Source organism: Hemiscyllium ocellatum, chromosome 10 (assembly GCF_020745735.1).
Source record: "Hemiscyllium ocellatum isolate sHemOce1 chromosome 10, sHemOce1.pat.X.cur, whole genome shotgun sequence".
Classification (NCBI taxonomy): domain Eukaryota; kingdom Metazoa; phylum Chordata; class Chondrichthyes; order Orectolobiformes; family Hemiscylliidae; genus Hemiscyllium; species Hemiscyllium ocellatum.
In genome coordinates this window covers 4,624,938-4,645,762 of record NC_083410.1, presented here as the reverse complement: position 1 = coordinate 4,645,762, position 20,825 = coordinate 4,624,938, and the positions used below count along the sequence as shown (strand labels likewise).

At 45.0% G+C, this 20,825-nt stretch overlaps 1 protein-coding gene across 3 annotated transcripts in view; it reads right to left on the bottom strand.

The window, feature by feature from the left end:
* Positions 1-1,825: 1,825 nt before the first annotated feature.
* LOC132819314 (uncharacterized) overlaps positions 1,826-20,825 on the bottom strand; it is a 36,046-nt gene continuing 17,046 nt past the window's right edge. Inside the window, exons 4-9 of one of the 3 annotated variants that reach the window (XM_060830764.1) lie at positions 16,655-17,002; positions 9,102-9,221; positions 8,144-8,208; positions 6,368-6,409; positions 6,223-6,265; positions 1,826-5,572 (exon numbers count right to left, since the gene is read on the bottom strand). In XM_060830764.1, coding sequence (XP_060686747.1) covers positions 5,562-5,572; positions 6,223-6,265; positions 6,368-6,409; positions 8,144-8,208; positions 9,102-9,221; positions 16,655-17,002 — 629 coding nt within the window. In that variant the 3' untranslated portion in view covers positions 1,826-5,561. The remainder of the gene's footprint in view (positions 5,573-6,222; positions 6,266-6,367; positions 6,410-8,143; positions 8,209-9,101; positions 9,222-16,654; positions 17,003-20,825) is intronic. The other 2 variants (XM_060830765.1, XM_060830766.1) reach the window with 2 other exon arrangements.

Below are 20,825 nucleotides of genomic sequence, written 5' to 3'. Positions count from 1 at the left end.
ACCCGCGCCAACCAACCCAACCACCCTGTGGCTGAACACTTTAACTCCCCCTCCCACTCCGCCAAGGACATGCAGGTCCTTGGCCTCCTCCATCGCCAGACCATGGCAACATGACGCCTGGAGGAAGAGCGCCTCATCTTCCGCCTAGGAACCTTCCAACCACAAGGGATGAATGCAGATTTCTCCAGCTTCCTCATTTCCCCTCCCCCCACCTTATCTCAGTCCCAACCCTCGGACTCAACACTGCCTTCTTGACCTGCAGTCTTCTTCCCGACCTCTCCACCCCCACCCATTTCCGGCCTACCACCCTCACCTTAACCTCCTTCCACCTATCGCATTCCCAATGCCCCTCATCCAAGTCCCTCCTCCCTACCTTTTATCTTAGCCTGCTTGGCACACCCTCCTCATTCCTGAAGAAGGGCTTATGCCTGAAACATTGATTCTCCTGCTCCTTGAATCCTGCCTGACCAGCAACATATTTTTCAGCTCTGATCTCCAGCATCTGCAGTTCTCACTTTTCCTCCCTGGATCATGAGCCAGGCAGGATGATGTCAGATTTCTGAGGCATTCTTGGTTGGAGCAATTCAAGTTAGCCTCTTGTTAGTTTGTCGACTAAGAGTCTCGCGGAGGGGCACACTGACTGGGTAAACGTCCTAACTCCTTTCCAATCATCTCTGTTGGATTATTTAAACAATTCCCCAGTTCCTATCCATTCCCCCAAGGCATTACCCCACTGTATCAGTGAAAGTAGGAAACACACAAAAGTATCACAGAGTCACATTGCGTACTGAGGAGTCTATTTGACGGACAGATACTGAAGGTTCATTTCCTTTGTATAATGTGGTCATTTTTAAAGGTTCAGTGCTTCAGTCAGAATCTTTGTGCAGAGCTGACATGGGATTCTCAAATGACAGACATTGGAGCCCAGGAGTGGGACAACTGGACAGCATTATACAGTGTCACATCTCACATTGTATGTTCCCATTGCACTGTGAGAAAGCCCAATTTCACCTTAAATAGGAAATCATGAATAAATAAATACCGGCTCAAACACCAGCACACAATCCAAAAATGAAACTCAAACAAGAACTCTACGGAACCAATCCCAAGGATTTACTTACCCACTGTGACAGAGAGCATTAGAGATAAAACAAAGAATTTCTGTAAAAACATTTCAAATAAATGTATTTTTTCAATTGCTGTCCTATCTCAGACTGTGTTGTAATGTTGCTGTTTCAGGGTCTCCGTAACATGGAATGTCTTGGGGTTTTTGCATAAAGTACAGCACAGAAAGAGGAAGGAGGAACTGGGCTGGCCAACAATGAAAGAATTTACTGCAAATGTATTAACACATTCCAGATCAGCAGTGAGACTATGCTTCCTGTTTATGTCCTTCTGTCTGGAAGCAAGTGAGCTACTGAGGTGTGAGGTTGAGCTCCACAGTGAATACTTTTAGCATTACAGACACAATACTAGCAGCAAAGTGGTGTCCACACTGTGTCATCCCCAACATGAACTTTCTCTCTGATTAGAACCATCCTGCAAAGTAACCTTGTCTCTTACAGGAACCATGAAGACTGAATTTTGTCACAGATTTCTGCCTTTCTCCCATCAGGATCCTTCACAGAAATAGCAGCCCAAGGGGAAAGCAACATTAATGCTGTATGAAAGGAGACTGCTAATTGGGTTGAATGTGGATTCTGATTGGTGGAAGTGTTGCCACACACATTCTGATTTCATTCCTGGGTGTATGAGGAGCAAAATGTGAGACTCCAATTTCCTAATAATTGCTTAAACATCTTTATTCAAACAATGAATTCAGCATTACAATCATTTAAAGCAATAGGGAACAGGGTATTTGGAGACAGCTAAATCCCTTTGGTAATATCAAATCTACATTGCAGTAATTAATCAATAAAACCTCCACTGAACAAGAAATCTCCACTCCACAGCTCTACTTGAAGATAGTTGTAGATAATTCTCCTTTAAACTTCCCAGAATCTTCAAATCCAACAACAGATGAAATGGATATTCAAATAAATATCCTGGAATCTGTTCATTCATTTCTGGAACAGGGGTGTCACTGGCTGAGCCAGCATTTATTGTTTATCCCTTGCCCCATTGAGAAATTGGGGGTGAGCTGCCTTCTTGAATCACTGCAGTCCATGTGGTGAAGGTGGACCCACAATATCCTTAGGGAGGGAATTCCAGGATTTTGACTCAGTGACACTGAGCGTACACAATACACTTCCAGGTCAGGATGGTTATTGGCGCATGAGTTGGTGTTCCCATGTATCTGCTGTCCTTGACCTTCTAGGTGGAAGTGGCCATGAGGTTGGATGGTGCTGTCTGAGGACCTTTGTTGAGGTTCTACGGTGCATCTTGTAGATAATACACACTGCTGCTACTGAGTGTCGGTGGCTGAGGGAGTCTATGCTTCTGGATGTGGTGATAATTGAGAGAGATCGATGGGTGACCTTGTAGAGGTTTATAAACAATGAGAGTTATAGATAACGTGAATGAGAGGTCTCTTTTCTGTAGAATGGGGGGTTTCAAGACTACCAGGCATATCGTTCAGGTGAGGAGTGAAATATTTAAAAACAACATGAGGGGGCAACTTACTTTTTACACAGAGAGTGCTTTGTGTGTGGAATAAAATTCCAGTGGCAGTGGTAGTTGTGGGTATAGTTGCAATGTTTAAAAGACATTTGGATAAGTACATGAATAAGAAATGTTTTGAGGGATGTGGGTGAAGTCTAGAGGGATGGGACTAATTTAGATTGGAATTATTGTTGGGATGGACTGGTTGGACTGAAGTGTCTGTTTCCATGCTATCTAACTCTATAACTGTAAATGGGCTGCTTTCGCCTGAGTGGTATTAAACATCTGGAGTATTGTTGTACCCATCCAGGCAAGTGGGGAGTATTCTATCACTTTCCTGTTGTGTGGCTTGCAGATAGTAGACAATCTTCGGGAGAAAGTGAGGAACTGCAGATGCTGGAGATCAGGGTCAAAAAGTGTGGTGCTGGAAAAGCACAGCCGATCAAGCAGCATCTGAGGAGCAGGTGAGTCGATGTTTCGTGTATAAGCTCTTCATCAGGAATGTGGGAGTCCCAAGGGGGAGTGAGAAATAAATGGGAGGTGTATGGGACTGGGGGAAGGTATCTGGGAAGGTGAAAGTTGGATGTAGTTGGGAGGGTGATGGTGATAGGTTGGAATGGAGGTTGGAGCGGAAAGATGGGAAGGAGGATGAACAGGTAGGACAGTTCAAGAGGGTGGTGCTGAATTGGGAGGTTGGATCTAGGATAAGGTAGGGGGAGAAGAGTTGAGGAAACTGGTGAAATCGAGTTACGCCAGGGTTACTGTACCGGAACAGCTTGGCTATGGGTGCGGCAAGTTCTGGTGCACAAGGGTTCAGTACTATAGCTGGACACTATGGTGTCAGGGCCCATAGCTATTGCAGCATCCAGCGCCTCCAACTGTATCTTGATTAGATTAGTTTAGATTAGATTACTTTCCACAGTGTGGAAACAGGCCCTTTGGCCCAACAAGTCCACACCGACCCGCCGAAGCGCACCCACCCAGACCTATTCCCCTACATTTACCCCTGCACCTAACACTACGGGCAATTTAGCATGGCCAACTCACCTAAGATATCATATAACTGTGGTCAAACCATTTACATTAAGTCACAGTGAAAATAGTTCATCAGCAAATAACTCAATCCCAGTGAGTGTTATGCAGTCACAGTGTTTTCCCTGCTATACATCCAAATCTTTTTCTGACTCATCAAAAACACAACAGGAAATTGGTTTCAATATTACAGTTAGAGTCCTTCAGCCGAATACAGCACAATCCAAAACTGCAATTTGTGAGTTGACACTGGGGAACGCTGTGCTTTATACAGTCAGGGTAAAAGGTAACATCATTAAAGTCCCAGAGGCAGCTCTTTCATCACAGAGAGAGAGAGAGAGACAGAGATGACGAGTGAGGGTCATCGCGCCTCAGGTGACAGTGAGGTTGAGAAGGAGAGTCCTTCATGATAACATCAGCCAGTGTGGGAATTGAACCCATGCTGTTGGTGTCTCTTTGCATCAGAAACCAAGCTTCCAGTCAAAGAGACAAGGAGCTGACAGGTGGCCCTGGTCTGTGAGAAAATACAGAGGGCATTGAAGCAACTTCATTGCCTGAGAGTGAGGTATTCCTCAGATCATCAAAGGAAGGAGAGAAGAGTTAATGAGGGAGGAGGAGGTGCAATGAGGGGGCATCAGGGAGTAGGTGAGGGAGTGAGGGAGGGGTCAGGGAATGGGTGAATGTGCACTGAGTGGGGAGGGATATGAGTGAGTAAGGAGGGAGGGGTAAGACAGTGAATGAGGGGCAGGGATCGAGTGAGGGAAAGGGCAGTGAATGAGGGAACTGTGGGGGTGAGTGAAGGAGGGGGCATTGAGTGGAGAGGTGTGGGCAAGTGAAGGGCACGTGAATGAGAGAGGAGGCATTGAGTGGGAAGGGGCTGTTAGTGAGAGAGGGGAGGTGAGAGAGGGAGGGGGCATTGAGGGGGAAGGGGCTGTGAGTGAAGAAGAGTGGGTGAGTGAGGGAGGGGGCAGTGAGTGGAGAGGTGTGGGCAAGTGAGGGAGGGGATGTGAATGAGAGAAGGTGCAGTGAGCAGGAAGGGGCTGTGAGTGAGGGAGGGTAGGTGAGTGAGGGAGGGATCAATAAGTGGGGTAGGGTCAGTGAATGAGGGAGTGGCCAGGGAATGATGGGGGGGGGGGTGGGGCAGTGTGGAAGCAAGGCAGAAGAATTCAGTTTGATCAAATTAAACTTCTTACGATGGTGAAGGCGGGTTTCAAAGGAAACTGATGAAAAACTATGAGGAACAGAAGACGGTGAAGGTGGCAATAATTAAAGCCGGTCTGAACCCCACTGGGTAATGTTCATTCTGAGATTGTGGTCAGGCAGAATTATCACTGGTTGAATAATCAAGAAACACTGGCTAATGATCTGTGAACATGGTTAATATCTGCTCCAGCAGCTGATGGAAATCAAATTCAATTCATAAAGTTAAGTAGAAAGCTGATCTCAGTGCTGGTGACCATGAAACTATCACTGAGGATTGTAAAATCCCACCTAGGTCCCTAACGCCCTTTTGGGATGGAAATGTGCCATCCTTAACCTGGCCTACATGTGACTCCAGACCCACAGTAATATATCTGACTCTTAACTGCCCCCTGAAATGGCCCCAAGAAGCAATCAGCTTAAGGGCAGTTAGGGATTGGGAACAAATGCTGGCCTTGCCAATGAGACCCACATTTCAGGAAAGAGTCAATGAAAACTACTCAAAGATGGATCCAGTTGTGGAATGTGTAACCAATGAGAGGTGCTGATATGAAGAGAGAAACTGGGAGCCGCAGTGAATCAGATCAGCTTCTGGAACAGGAGAGGGGATTAGGGATTGGGGATGGAGAACAGACTTGTTTGGTCCAATGATCTTTCTTGATCAAAATGTCCAATGGGTGTCTTCATCCCCCAGGAAGGACTTATTCAGCAGTTCAACCGTCAGCTGTTTATTTCTTACCTGTTTCAGTAAAATCAAACATTGATAATGTGAAATGTGACAATAAAAGACATTTTCAGTGAATGTGTGAGGTCTCAGGATTGAGTGAGCTGCTCCGAGTGTTCAGCATCATTAGCTGCAGTGAGCTTTAATACAGGACCCGATGGTCACAGGGACTGATCAGTGAGGTCACTCTCAGCCACAGGGACTGGTCAGTGCAGTCACTCCTGGTCACAGGGACTGGTCAGTGCAGTTACACCCAATCACAGGGACTGGTCAGTGCAGTTACTCCCAATCACAGGGACTGGTCAGTGTAGTCACTCCTGGTCCCATGGTCTGGTCAGTATGTTGACTCACAGTCCCAGGGACTGGTCAGTATGGTCACTGGGACCGGTTAGCACGGTCTCTCTTGATTGCAGGGACTGGTCACTGTGGGTGTGTGCATGTGTCTGTGTCTGTGTGTGTCAATGACATCTGAAAGGTGCATTTCCATACAGTGACGCACGGCTCGAATGATGTCCTGCCACCACATGGGACTGACTGCTCTCTGCTGCTTTTTACAGTGCTGCTGTTCATTTCAGTGAAACTTTCCCACACTTTTCCTCATTGATACAGAATGTAACCGATCCACAAGATTCTCCTGAGCCCTTGTTAGTGTTCCAGCAACATACCTTTAAGGTCGCTGTAAACAGACTGATCCACTGGCTGTAGCGTCTAACAGAAAACAGAGAAATTTTACAAACTGGGACTGAGTAACAGATGCACAATGTAAGGCTGTTTGTAAATTTTCCATATTTAGAAATTTTATATTCTCACCGTGTACGTAGCATTGGAATCTTCTGGAAAATCTTTTGAGTTCTGGAATGAAATGCAGAGTAGTGTTTAACACATTGTTACTGTTGGTTCCTGAGTTCCCTGGGATGATGCACCATCTTTAGTTGTTTATTCAGTTAGCTACACACCATTCTTAAACCAGGAACAGCTATTAGTCAGAGCCAAGCAGGCTTATAACTGTACATGCAGAGAAACCGAAAGTGAAGGATATTCCCCAAATTGATAATAATGTGACCCAATCACATGGACTCTGGTGGAAGGAATCATACAGCTATAAAAATAAAATTCTGGGATGTGCATCAAATCTCAATCAGCTCAGGGGGTGAGGAATTGTTTCAGAGCAGATTCCATGCTCCCAGCCATAGGTTCAAACCGTGAAGGTATAAAGTTACCTTTCATGAGCTGAGGATGTGAAAGATTAGATTGGAAAGGTGTACACAGTGCCCACTGTGGCCCTTAGGCTACAGAGTCCTGGATATCCATTCCCAGCAATCCTTTTTATGTGGATAAAAAGGATGATGTGGGGGGGCAGGAGGTTTCTGGTGAAATGGAAGTCTCCATTGCACCTTGTCCCTCCCAGAGGGGGCACCATTTCTCACAAATGAGAGTGTCCTCAAGTAACACCTGCCCCTTCACCAAAGACGCAGTGATCAGCCATGATGCTATTAAATGGTAGAGCAGGTTCGAGGGGCCGACTCCTGTTCTTGTTCCATATGGTTTCTGTAAACCCTCCATCCTGCCCTCTTGGGAGGGTAGAATATTTTCTAAAGGGTGAAACTGTTCGCAAATCTGAAGCATAAAAGGATTTTGGAGTCATCTTCAGATTAACATGCAGGTTCTGTTGGCAGTTAGGAAGCTAAATACAATGTTAATATTTATTTCAATCAAGCTGGAACAGAACAGCAGATAGAGGTGTAAAGCTGAGACTGTAAAATGTTTAAGTCAGACTGCATTTGGGATATTGTGAGCAATTTTGGGCTCCATTTCCGAGAAATGAGCTGGTATTGGATGGTGTACAGAAGAGGTTTACAAGAGTGACCCGGGGAATGACAGGCTTGTCATCTTAGGAGAGGAAGAGGACTCTGGGTCTGTACTCGCTGGACTTGAAAGGGACGGAGGGGATCTGATTGAAACTTACAGAATATTGAGGGGCCGGGATAGAATGGATGTGGAGGAACTGTTTCCCCTAATCGGAGAAACTAGGACCCAAGGACACAGCCTCAGGGTGAAGCGACAACTCTTTTGAACTGAGAAAAGGAGGAATGTTTTCATCCAGAGCGTGGTGAATCTAGGGAACTCATTACCACAGAGCGATGAAAAGGCTGAGTCATTGAGTGTATTTAAGATAAGCTGAGAGACATCTAAGAGATTACGAATGACTAATGGGTTCAAGAGTTATGGGGAAAAGGCAGGAGGAGAATGGAGAAAGGTATCAGCCGTGACTGAATGGTGGAGCAGACTGGTTGGGCTGAATGGCATAATTCTACTCTTATCTTCTGGTCTATAGCTACTCACAATCAAGTCAGGCCCCTTGGAGGTTTTGGTGGGTGTGGATTGCCTCACCACATCCTGTGGGTTTGGGCACGGGTGAGGAGCTCGGGTTTTTAAGTTGGGAAGTGATCTATGTCATACCTCCCACTCTAACACTGAAATCCAACGCTTAGTGACAAAAGACTCAAAATCACGGTCAGACATGTCTCATCAGCTCAAGCCTTCCCATGACAGAATCCAACGTCCTTGAAAACCACCTGAACTCACCTGCAGTGTTCTCGCATTTTTATAATCTGCAGTTGTGTCCGGGTCATCAGCTGCTCCAGATTGTGCTGTGAAAGCAATGATCAAACATCAGTTGCAGTCATTTTCACCACATTGATCTGCTGCCAAGAACCTCTCCATTGCTGGCTTGCTGAACATTTAGTTCTGGTCTTTCCTGTTCTAGTCGGGCAGATGGGGACAGAGCGGTAATGTTACTGTTCTACAGGGATCCAGGGGCCCAGGCTAATGCTCTGGGAGTTTTCAGATTTAGTTCCAGTTTAGGATCTGAGTTGGATGTCTCTTCAGATAATTTGTGGCTGGTTTCCTTACTCTCAGAGTGACTGTCATTGGACTCTGGGAGGTTAATATAAAGTTTTCTATATTTACACAGTAGACTGGGAGATAGAACATTTCTGTCTGGGATACAGTACTTCTTCATTCTCCAGAATCTGTCACCTGACTGCTTCTGTTAACATTATCTAATCCTCTCTATCACATGCTCATTTCTGGAGGTTGGTTAGCTCAGCTGGCTGTATGGCTGGTTTTTGAAGCACATTGACATCAGCAGCTGAGGACACGATGTCAGACTGTCCTTCTCAACCTGTCGTCTGAGGCAAGGTGACCCTCAGGTTAGACCACCCTGAGTTGTTTTTGTTTAATGAGGGAACAGCACTACAGTCCATTGGGATTATGGTGACTTTACCTGGATCTTATAAATCTAATGTGCAATTGTTTCCAAACCCAACAGAGCACTTGATGAAATTTCAGTTCAACTTATTGTTAAAACAAGTTCTGGAATTGAATCCTGCTCTCAGTGATGGTGACCGTGAAACTGTCTTTGAATGTTGTAAATGCCCATCTGGTACATAATGTCCATTCGGGAAGGAAACAGCCAACATTCCATGAATGGCTCAAACATGACCACCTACAATAATCAAGACAAAGTGAACAATTGACTCACATGTGGAAAACTGCTTTTTTCTCAGACGTGTGAATCCAATGAATAAAATTATTCCCGTAATTCCAAACAGAGCTCCCAGAATAAACCAAACAAGTTTTGTCTTCCAGAGGTGAGTTATTTCTGTGGAAGGAAATGACATGCTTAAGCTGACTTGACCAGAGGTGGGAAGTAGTGGCCACCAGTGATTGGTGGTTGTGTGATCACTCTTTACATATGCATACACAAGACACCACCAAATTATACTTCCCTGCAGAAGGCCCATGATGGTGTTGTACATCACTGGAGCAGGGAGTTCAAACTCAAGCCCCACTATTCCCAGAGTCTTTGTAATTGGATGAAAAAAGAAAAACTCTGAGCAGCCATATTCTAGCTCCCCTCAGAATCACAAACATTGCTTGCTTTATGACATGTTGATGAAATGATCATTTTCTGCCCGCTGCTTCAGGCAATGTTTCATGTGTTGCAGTAACGTTTATTAAAGCTACACACAACTTCTCACATAGTTTCTTTAATTTAAAGCAATATCTCCTCCCATTTTTGGTTCACAGTCCACAAAATGCATGCCTGAACTCTGAGGAAAGATGAAGCAGCTCTTAGAAAGGTGTTTGACCTCAAGAATGTCCTGTTGGAACAGATAATTTGCTTTGATGCACAGAGAGACATCAGGCTCCACAATCAGTCAGTTCCGTGAGGAAATGTTGAGAATTTTCTGATATGATCAGAGGGCCAGGTTCCAAGCTGGTGTTGACACCCACCCAAAAGCTCACACTTCAGAAGGGCAGTCATCAACATCATTGGTGAATTCGAATAGATGTTGTATCGAGCCAAACACAATGACAGTCCAATGACAGTCCAGCAGAGTGTGATGGAGTGCTCTCAGTGTGTGGTCAGTTTGGCAGCTTGAGAAAATACTGTGTGGAAACAGCATCTTCACTCGAAAACCTAGTTCCTGCAAGAGGAGAATGTCCAGAGAAATGGAAGTCATTCAACAAGGAGAGAGTTCAAAGAAACTAAAGATAAAGAACGAAAGGTGAAGCCTGCATCTGTGGAGTGAGTCAAAGAGAGTCTGAACCATTAACTTGAAGGTGCGTGGCTTTGGATCAGGATGGAAACATGATGCAGGAGCAGCTGTTTCAATTCCGGGCTGACAGCTCGCCTCAGTTGAAGTCAGTGAGAGTCAGAAACATCTCCAAGGACCAAGAGGCAGAGATCCTCAGGAGTGAGGACTGATCACAGTGAAGATTACTCACAGTGAGTGACATTGCACTGAAGCATCATGTCTCCTGGACAATCAGCCTGCCTCATTGCTAAGCAGAAATGTAAATATGTGCCCAGGTCTCCGAGAGAGTGTGGGTACGATACATCAGAATGAAGATCAGAGAATGTCAGCAAGCATTTCAAAAGGTAGTTAAAGATTTAGATAAACAAAGGCAGGGGTATCACATTATTCAGTCAGAAGACACAAAACCTATCAGCTTTTGAACTACCTGGAAAACTCCTCACCCTCTGAAGGGAAAAGTAATCCCTCATTGGACACCATGATTGATAGTGGGGTCATTCCCCGGTCAAAATGCAGACACAATGGTTCTCAGCATTAATAACTGTTGTAAAGACAAATGGAGGACTGAGATTTTGTGTGGATCTCATTCAAGAGAACAATGGAGTTATGAGGACATCCACATGTGTGGCAATGTGAAGGGGGAACATAACCAAAGGCTGAGGAATGTGTCAATGCACAACGGAATGCAGGCCCTACTCACTGGGTCATAGTCTGATGGAACTGTACAGCACAGTAACAGATCTTTTGGTCCAACTTGTTGATGCCGACCAGGTAGTCTAGATAAATCTAGTCCCATTTACCAGCATTTGGCCCATATCCTTCTAAAGACTTCCTCTTCATACACCCATCCAGCTGCCTTTTAAATATTGTAATTGTACCAGCCTCCACCACTTCCTCTGGCAGCTCAATTCCATACATGCACTATGCTCTGCATGAAAATGTTGTCTCTGCATGCAGTATTCCAAAAATGGCCCAACCAATGTCGTGTACAGCCACAACGTGACCTCCCAACTCCAAAACGCAATGCACTGACCAATGAAGGCAAGCATACCAAACACCTTCTTGACTATCCTATCTACATGTGATTCCACTTTTAAGGGACTGTGAAACTGTATTCCAAGGTCTCTTTGTTCAGCTACACTCCCAGGACATTCCCATGATGTGGAGAAGTCATGCTCTGATTTGCCTTTCCAAAATGCAGCACCTCTCATTTCCCTAAATTAAACTGCATCTGCCACTCCTGGGCCCATTGGCCCATCTGATCGAGATCCTGTTCTACTCTGAGGTAACTTTCCTTGCTATCCACAACATTCCAATTTTGGTATCATTTTCAAACTTACGAACCATACCTCCTCTCTTCACATCCAAATCATTTACACAATTGACGAAAAGCTGTGGACCCAGCACCGATCGCGGTGGCACCCCATTGGTCACTGTGCTTGAAATGAGGAAATGCCAGTTACCATGGCAGGTGATGAGATTCTGAACTTGCATTTTCCAAGAACTAGGATTCATGGTGTATCAAAGGAAGACAAGGACTATCAGTGAATTTCCAGCACTGATGTCCGTAAGATAGAATGCTTTTGAGGCATGGTGAATCAGTGAGAAAATTAATCTGTAACTCAGCTTGTCTTACTGAAAGTGTAAAAGAGCTTGCAATGACATGTTGCGGCTCTACAAGGCTTTTGTGATGTATGGAATGCTGTTTAGAATACTGCATTTGATTCTTGTTGGAGGAAAAAGTGAGGACTGCAGGTGCTGGAGATCAGAGTCGAGAGTGTGATGCTGGAAAAGCACAGCCAATCAGGCAGCATCCGAGGAGCAGGAAAATCGGCATTTCTTGCATAAGCTCTTTACCAGGAATGATGAAATCAACCTGATGAAGGGATTATGCCTGAAACGTCGATTCTCTTGCTCCTAGGACGCTGCATGACCAGCTGTGCTTTTCTAGTACAACACTGTTCGAATATGATTCTTGTGACTCTGTTATGGGAAGGATGTTGTGCAGAAACCATTTACAAGGATGTTGCCAGACTGGAGGGTTTGAATTATAAGGAGAGGCTGCATAGGTTGGTAACTGAGGAGCAACGTTTTGTTGCAGAGGGTGCTGCGTATACGCAGTGAGAGCCAGAGGAAGTAGTCGAGGTGAGTATAGTTACTTTGAAAAGGCATTTGGATAGCTACTTGGATTGGAAAGGTTTCAAGGGACATAGGTGAAACGCAGGCACCTGACAGTAGTTCAGTTTTGGATACCTGGTCAGCGTGGACAAGTTGTAGTGAAGGGACTGTATCTGTCTGACTGTTCGACTCTTTACTACTGAAGTAAGTACAGACTGCAGCTTTTGAAGTATTCATGTAAAACTACTCTGTCCTGGTGTTTTAGTGCATTCCAATCTGAGCTTTTTCATTTTGGTAGCTGTGGATACATCGTTCACAGGATCAAAAGTTATTCCTTCTCCAATCCCAACTGACAACATAAAAAACGGATTATCTTATGTCAACATCTTTTTTGGGCACTGAACACTGTTCCACAATCATTTAGGCAGGAACATTGGCAGGCCCATAGGGGTGTGAACGTTTCGCAGATTATATTGTGGGGGTGAAATTTCAGGTCAAGATTGACCATTAGTTATTGGGTTTGAAAGGCATGTCAAAGATGCTACTGTGCAGACAGAGTTTCAGGATTACACTGATCAGATATGACAATGGTATAGTCTGTGTTCCAGATGAGGTACAAAGAACGGCAGGTACACTCCCAAAACAGTAGTAGATCAAGCAAAAAAATTCCTTTTTTGTGAAAGAAATCAAGGTATTCTCTACAGCAAGAAATGTCAAGACATCAGAAAACGTTGTCTGCAAGAGTGATCATAACATATAGTTGAGCAAGCCAAGTTATGGAAAGGAACACCAAACAGAAACAGCCTTTGACCAGGAGTGGAACATGTGTTGATTTGAAATGATGGGATGGTTTGCCAAAGTCACTACAACAAACATCTGCTGTTCAAAGCCAAGGATTTCATCAGGATTTCCAGAAGTAAGCCTATCAATGATTTCCTCTCAGGTTAGAGGACAAATGAGTTTGCAGCATTATAAGATTCCAGGTCAAATGATGAAATGGTTTCCCTGGAGCTGATTCTGAGTTTCACTGAAACAGTGGGCGTGAGAATTAAAATGAGAGTGAGTGGAAGCACAGCACTGATGGTGGATGTGAGCCTCCATACAACAGGCTACTGGTCATCTGTCTGACCCTCTGCATCATCTCCCACGTCTCGCTGACAGTGCACTGAAGGTAACAATGTGTTTCGTTACTGGAACTTTTTCGTCAACAGATCTCCCCCAGCCTCCTGTCCTCACAAACTTCCCTCCCCCTCCCCCGACACCTCTAGTGATTGATGAAAACCCACAAGCTGGATGAAGTGATCTGTGCTCCCTCTCCTTTCCGGACTCCACAATGATCCACATGGTGTTCCCTCTCCATCAGAGTGTTCCATATGGCGCAACATTCCTGAGCAAGGTCCACCAACAAGATGTCCTTCAGATTAAGACGATGGAGACAGTGGGATATCACTGACCCATTCTCCCCTTGTGTCAAAGGCCATCTGTCAAAAGGCAACCTTGGAGCTCCCATACTGAGAGTGGGCCTTGCTGAACAGGATGAGAACAGCCAGAGTCCCTGAAGCAGCTAACTCCCTCCCTCAGGGGGCTTCAGCCCAAAGCCTTCTGTCACACACTTGTGGAGAGACACAGACTATACTGCACCTTACTGAGGAGTGTCCCCTCGACAGAGAAACGGACTCATCACCACAAACACCCCCATCAAATGAGGAGGAGTTCACTGGGCTCCAGAGACTTTCAATTGCAAAGTTAAATGTTCCACCAACAATTAGCTAATAGGAAATGTCTTCCTAATGAGTACCAAGTGAAGTTCACGTTCGAGTAAAAAAGGTTCTTGTTGTCATTTTAAAAAAACATATTAAAACTGTAAGATGAAGACTAAAATGATCCCCCTATACCAACCTGTCCATCAGAGTTAGTGTCGTGGTCAACAGGACGTACCTGTTATAGTCACCTGGGTTCCTGTCCCACTGATATCTCCCTACACTTCACAATGATAGACCCCAGTGTCTCTGGGCTGCAGATTTGTGATGGTCAGAATGAAGCTGTTATTGGAGGAGTCTCTAGAAGACTGGAATTGTTCAGTGAATCCTGGGCTCCATTGTGTGATGTTCCTCATGGTGTATGTTAAAAGCTACTCTGTGTTATTCCCGGTCTGCCCTGGTACCAGTAAACATTGGTGTGTGTCGCTGCAGTGTTCCTCATGGTGCCCTGTAATTGGGCAGTGTGACCCTTGGTGACACGTTCCAGGATTGGAGACTCATGAAGGACTGGGGGATTTGCATCTTTTGGGAGGAATACACACAATTTGCTCATAGATTCATCGAATCCCTACCGTGCAGGTAGAGGTCAGTTGCTCATTAAGCCTGCACTGACCTTCTAAGTCTATCGCCACTCTATCGCCAAAACCCATCATTTACTCTGGCTAACTCACCTAGCCAGCACATACCTACAGACTCGGGCAATTTAGCATGGCCAATCCACCTAACCTACACATCTTTGGACAGTGGGAGGAAACTGCAGCAGCCAGAGGAAATCCGTGCAGACACAGGGACAACGTGGAAACTCCACACATAGAGTCACCTGAGACTGAAGTTGAACCCAGGTCCCTAGTGCTGTGAGGCAGCAGTGCTAACCACTGAACCACCATCCTGCCAGAATCTCAAAATGCCTCTCCTCGGTCTTGTGACGTCCTTTGCAGATTAACCGGCGATTAGAATCTCTCTGCACTGATTTGAAGAGCCACGAGAAGCCTTTTGAAAGTCAGTGAACATTCCGCAGGAAAAAGAGAAACTCATTGGCTTTATCTTCCCGAAAGTTGTGACTACCTCCTCCTGTATCATCAAAAACCTCAAAGAATGAGAGACATAAGCAGGGAGTGTTGGAGAAACTTATCAGCTCTAGCGGTGCCTGAGGAGAGAGAAACAGAGTTTGTGTTCACTGCCCGCTCAATGCCTGGAGCTGTCCTCACAGCTGCCTTCTGGGCTGTCCATCCAACATGGCTGCTCCCAGCCAGATGTTGATAGATACCACACTTCAAAAAAAAAACTGTACGCAAATCATCAAACCATGTCAGGTATTGTGTTAGTCCCTGCCTGGAGCACTGATTGTACATTGTCCTGGAGTTGAGGAAATGAACATTTTAACTTTCCCAGCGTTGAGAATGGGCTCTCATTCATCAGGGAGAAACAAAATACTGTTGATGCTGGAAATCGGAAATAAAACTGAAAGTTCTGGAGAAACACAGCAGGTCTGACAGCATCGATGGAGAGAGAATCAGAGTTACGTTTTGAGTCTGAAATGACTTCTCTTAACTGTGCTGAAGAAGGATCATGAGACATCAATACAATATCTGTAAGATCAGGTCAGAAATGTGCATCCTGCAGCGAGTAACTCACCTCCTGACTCCCCAAAGTCTGTCCACCATTTACAAGGCAAAAGTCACATTTATGATGGAAATCTGTCAAGAAATTTGGCTACTAAGGGCACAAATATCATGCAAGAAGGTTTCACTATTCTCAACAAAGCAGCTTGCTTCTTCATAGTTGCATCCACCAGAGAAATATCCACTCCCTCCACCAACATTCAGTAGCAGCAGCGTGTACTATCTACAAGATGCACTGCAGAAACTCACCAAAGATTCCCTGACAGCATCTTCCAAAGCCACAACCACTTCCATCTAGATGGACAAGGGCAGCGTATAGATTGGTACACCAACTCCTGCTGGCATCCCTCCAAGCCACTCGCATGCCAACTTGGATATATTATCACCTTTCTTTCATTGTGGTTAGGTCAAAATCCTGGACTTCCCTTCCTGTATGTATTGAGGCTTCACCAATAGCAGATGGATTGCAGTGGTTCAAGAGGGCTGCTCACCATGACCTTCTTAAGGGGCAACTAAGGACAGGCCCAGCGAGTCAATGAAAACAGCCATCCACTTCACTGATAACCTTGAGGGGCAGTAATCTGCAATCTTTAGTCTGGCCTGTATCTGAATCCAGAAATGTGACCAGCTCCAATCTGCCCTCTGAAATAGCTGATCAAAATTCTCAATAGGATCAAAGCTGCAGATGTTCAGAGAGGCAGCTCACTGCTACGTTCTGAAGGGCAATGAGTGAGGAGCAGTAAATGTTGGTCCTGCCCAGTCACACCCATATCCATGGCATGATAGAAAAAGTATCAATCCATTCTCATATTTCCACAATTCAACCTTTGTATTTTGCCTCTGGAACTAACCTTCCCACTGCCCATTCCATGACCCAATATGAAACATGTTGGATGAAATTATAAGATTCCACTTGTCTGCTCTACAGTGTGAAGGTAAAACAGTTCCCAGTTGGGTCTGTGCAGCTGCCTGTGTTCCCTCCCATTGACTTACCAGTTATTTTGAGCTGGCTCCCTGCTCCATAGATGTAGCCCCACACACTGCAGCTGTACACAGCAGTATCATTCCAAGTCACATTTACAAGGCTCAGAATGTAACTGTTCCTGCGGACATTCCTGGAAAGCAGAATCCGATCGTGGAAACCGTGGGCCGTGGTAAGGGTGCCATTCACAAAGTGGCTTATCATCCACTCCCTCTTGCTGCCAGGTCGTTGATAGTGCCAGTGGACATCAGTGTCAATCACACTGGCATTGTACATGGCACACTGGAACTCGGCAGTTTCACCCTCTGCTACCTTGCTGACCACTGGTTCCTGAATGAGGACTGGATCAGCCAATGGATCTGTGTGTGGGAAACAGATGGAGATTAGCAGAGAGAAATATATTACTTCATCTTTCAAATTTTAGGAATATATCAAAAATGTTGACAGTCACCTGGTGTTTAGTACACTACATATTTAAGGTACGGGGCTAGAAACAGTGCAACTCAATAGGGTGCATTCTCTCAGCTGTGATTTATTGGGAGCTCTCTGTCTCTGAGGCAGAAGGTGATGGGAGTGCCTCCCCTCCAGAGGGTTGAGCAGACATTGGGGCCATCCAGAGCAGCACCAAGGCAGTGTGTTTGGAACAGGCAGCACTGACCTGAGGTGTTAAACCACGTCTGTCCTTACAGGAGGTTGTGAAATATCCCAGGGTATCATTCAAGGATCAACACAGGAGTTCACCCAGTGTTCAGGAAATATACATCTCTGAAGCAGATGACAGGAGTATTTCTTTTAATGCTGTTTGTTAGAAATAGGAATAGATGTAGGCAATTCAGCCCCTTAAGTCTCTTCCACCATCATTAGAATCACAGCTGATGAGACTCTCCTCACATCCACACTCCTATGTTGTCCCCATATTTCCCCTGAATTTCCCCGACTGAACAAGAATCTAAGTCTCTCAGCCTGAACTTTATGCAAGGTCTCTGCCCTCACAGCCCCAAGATGATCTACAGATTCAGAACCCTCTGAGAGAAGAAATTCCTCCTTATCTCAGTCTTAAGTTGGTGCCTTCATTAAGAACAGGCAAGGTGGTAAAAGAGGGGGAGGCGTGGCTTTGTTAGTCATGGACAGTATAATGGTAGCTGAGAGAATTTTTGATGAGGACTTGTCTACTGAGGTAGTGTGGGCTGAGGTTAGAAACAGGAGAGGAGAGGTCACACTGCTTGGAGTTTTTATAGGCCCCCCACAGGAGGTGGAAGAGAGGATTAGCAAAATTATTCTGAGTAGGAGTTAAAGGAACAGGATGGTCATTATGGGGGACGTTAACTTTCCCAAATTGACTGGAAATGGTAGAACACTGGTATGTCGGATGGATCAGTTATTGTCCAATGTGTACAGGAGGATTTCCTGACACAGTATGTCAAAGGGCTGACAAGAGGGGAGGCCACACTGGATCTGGAGCTTGGTAATGAAGCAGGCCAGGTGTTTGATTTAGTTGTAGGTGAGCACTTTTAGAAAGAGTGACCATAATCCAGTTATGTTTAGTTTAGTGATGGAAAGGGATAGGTACATGCCACAGGTCAAAAGTTATCGATGGGGCAAGGGCAATTCTAATGCAATTAGGCAAGAATTAGGATGCATAGAATGGGGTCGCAAAATGCAGGGGATGTAGAGAATGGAAATATGGAGCTGGTTTAAGGAACAGATATTACGTATCATTGATAGGTATGCCCCTGTCAGGCAGGGAGAACGTGATAAGGTAAGAGAGCTTTGGTTTACTATAGAAATTGCATATCTTGTTAAGAAGAAGGAGGCGGCTTATGTGTTGATGAGGCAAGATGGTTCAGATGATGTGATGGAGAGTTACAGATCAGCTAGGAAGGATTTAAAGAGAGAGTTAAGAAGAGCAAAGAGAGGACATGAGCAGTCTTTAGCAAATAGAACAAAGGAGAACCCTAAAGCTTTCTATAGGTATGTGAGGAATAAAAGGATGATGAGGGTAGGAATAGGGCCAGTCAAAGACAGAAGTGGGAAGTTGAGTGTGGACCCTGTGGAGATCGTAGAGGTGCTAAACGAACATTTCTCATTGGTTTTCACTGAGGAAAAGGAGAATATTGTAGAGAAGAAGAATGAGGTGCGAGATATTAGACTAGAAAGGATGGAGGTTAGTTACAAATGGGTGTTATCAATTCCGGAAGAGTGAAAGTAGACAAGTCCCCTGGGCCGGATGGGATGTATCCGAGGATTCTCTGGGAAGCTAGGGAGGAGATAGCATAGCCTTTGGCTTTGATATTTGAGTGGTCATTGTCTACAGGTTTAGTACCAGAGGAGGAGGATTGCAAATGTTGTGCCCTTGTTCAAGAAGGTCAGCAGAGATGGCCCAGGTAATTATAGAGTGAGCCTTACTTCTGTTGTAGGAAATGTTTTGGAAAGAATTAAAGGAGATAAGATTTATAATCATCTAGCAAGCAACAATTTGGTTTCAGATAGTCAACATGGTTTCGTTAAGGGCTGGTTATGTCTCACAAACCTCATTGAGTTTTTTGAGAAGGTGACCAAGCATATAGATGAGGGTAGGGCAGTTGACGTGGTATACATGGACTTCAGTAAAGCCTTTGATAAGGTTCCACATGGTAGGCTGTTGGAGAAAATGCAGAAGCATGGAATTGAGGGTGATTCAGCAGTTTGGATTAGAAACTGGCTTTCTGGAAGAAGGCAGCAAGTGGTGTTGATGGAAAATATTCAACCTGGAGTCCGGTTACTAGTGGTGTGCCACAAGGATCTGTTTTGGGACCACTGCTGTTTGTCATTTTTATAAATGACTTAGACGCAGGCACAGGTGGATGGATTAGTAAGTTTGCAGGTGACACTAAAGTTGATGGAGTAGTGGACAATTTGGAAGAATGTTACAGGTTGTAGGGGGACTTGGATAAACTGCAGAATTGGGCTGAGAGGTGGCAAATGGAGTTCAATGCAGGTAAATGTGAGGTGATGCACTTTGGGAAAAATAACAGGAAGGCAGAATACTGGATCAATGGAAAGATTCTTGGTAGTGTGGAGGTGCAGAGGGATCTTGGTGTCCATGTACATAGGTCCCTGAAAGTTGCCACCCAGGTGGATAATGCTGCTTAATAAGGCATACAGTGTGTTAGGTTTCATTGGAAGAGGGAATGTGTTCTGGAGCTGCAATATCATGCTGCAACTATACAAAATGCTGGTGCGGCCACACTTAGAATATTGCTTACATTTCTGGTCCCCATATTTCAGGAAGGATGTGGAAGCATTGGAAAAGGTGCAGAGGAGATTACCAGAACGTTGCCTGGTCTGGAGGGAAGGACTTATAAGGATAGACTGAGAAACTTGGGTCTGTTCTCATTGGAAAGAAGAAGGCTAAGAGGGGATTTGACAGAGGCATACAAGATGATCAGAGGATTAGATAGGGTAGACAGTGAAAGTCTTTTTCCTAGGATGATGATAACAGCTTGTATGAGGGGGCATAAGTACAAATTGAGGGGTGATAGATTTAAGACAGACATCAGAGGCAATTTCTTTACGCAGAGAGTGGAATGCCCTACCTGCTAAGGCAGTCAACTCAGCCACATTAGGGAGACCTAAACAATCCTTAGATAAGCACATGGATGATTTTGGGATAGTTTGGGAGGGGGGCGAGCTGAGAATAGTTCACAGGTCACGCACCATGTTCTATGTCGCTTTATTCTGAGATGATGCCCTCTGGTCCTAGACTCTCCCCTGAGGGGAAACATCCTCTCAGCATTGACCCCATCAGGCACCTCATAAATCCTGTATGTTTCAATGAGATCACCTATCATTCTCCTAAACTCCAATGAGGGGAAGCCCAACCTGTTCAGCCTTTGCTCAAATGACAATCCCTCCAAACAAGTGATCATCTCAGTGTAATTGCATTGAACTGTCTTCAATGAAATGTTATCTTTTCTGGAATATGGGAACCAAAACTGTTGATACTACTGTTGATGTAGTCTCCACAGCATTTAAAAATTGCAGTAAGACTTCCTGACTCTCATACTCCAACCCCATTGAACTGAGGGCCAACATTGCATGAGCTTTCCTGATTACCTGCTGCCCCTGTGTACTAGCTTTCTGTGTTTCACACACTAGATCCCCCCATTCCCTTTGTGTTACAGCTCTCTGCAATTTCTGTGT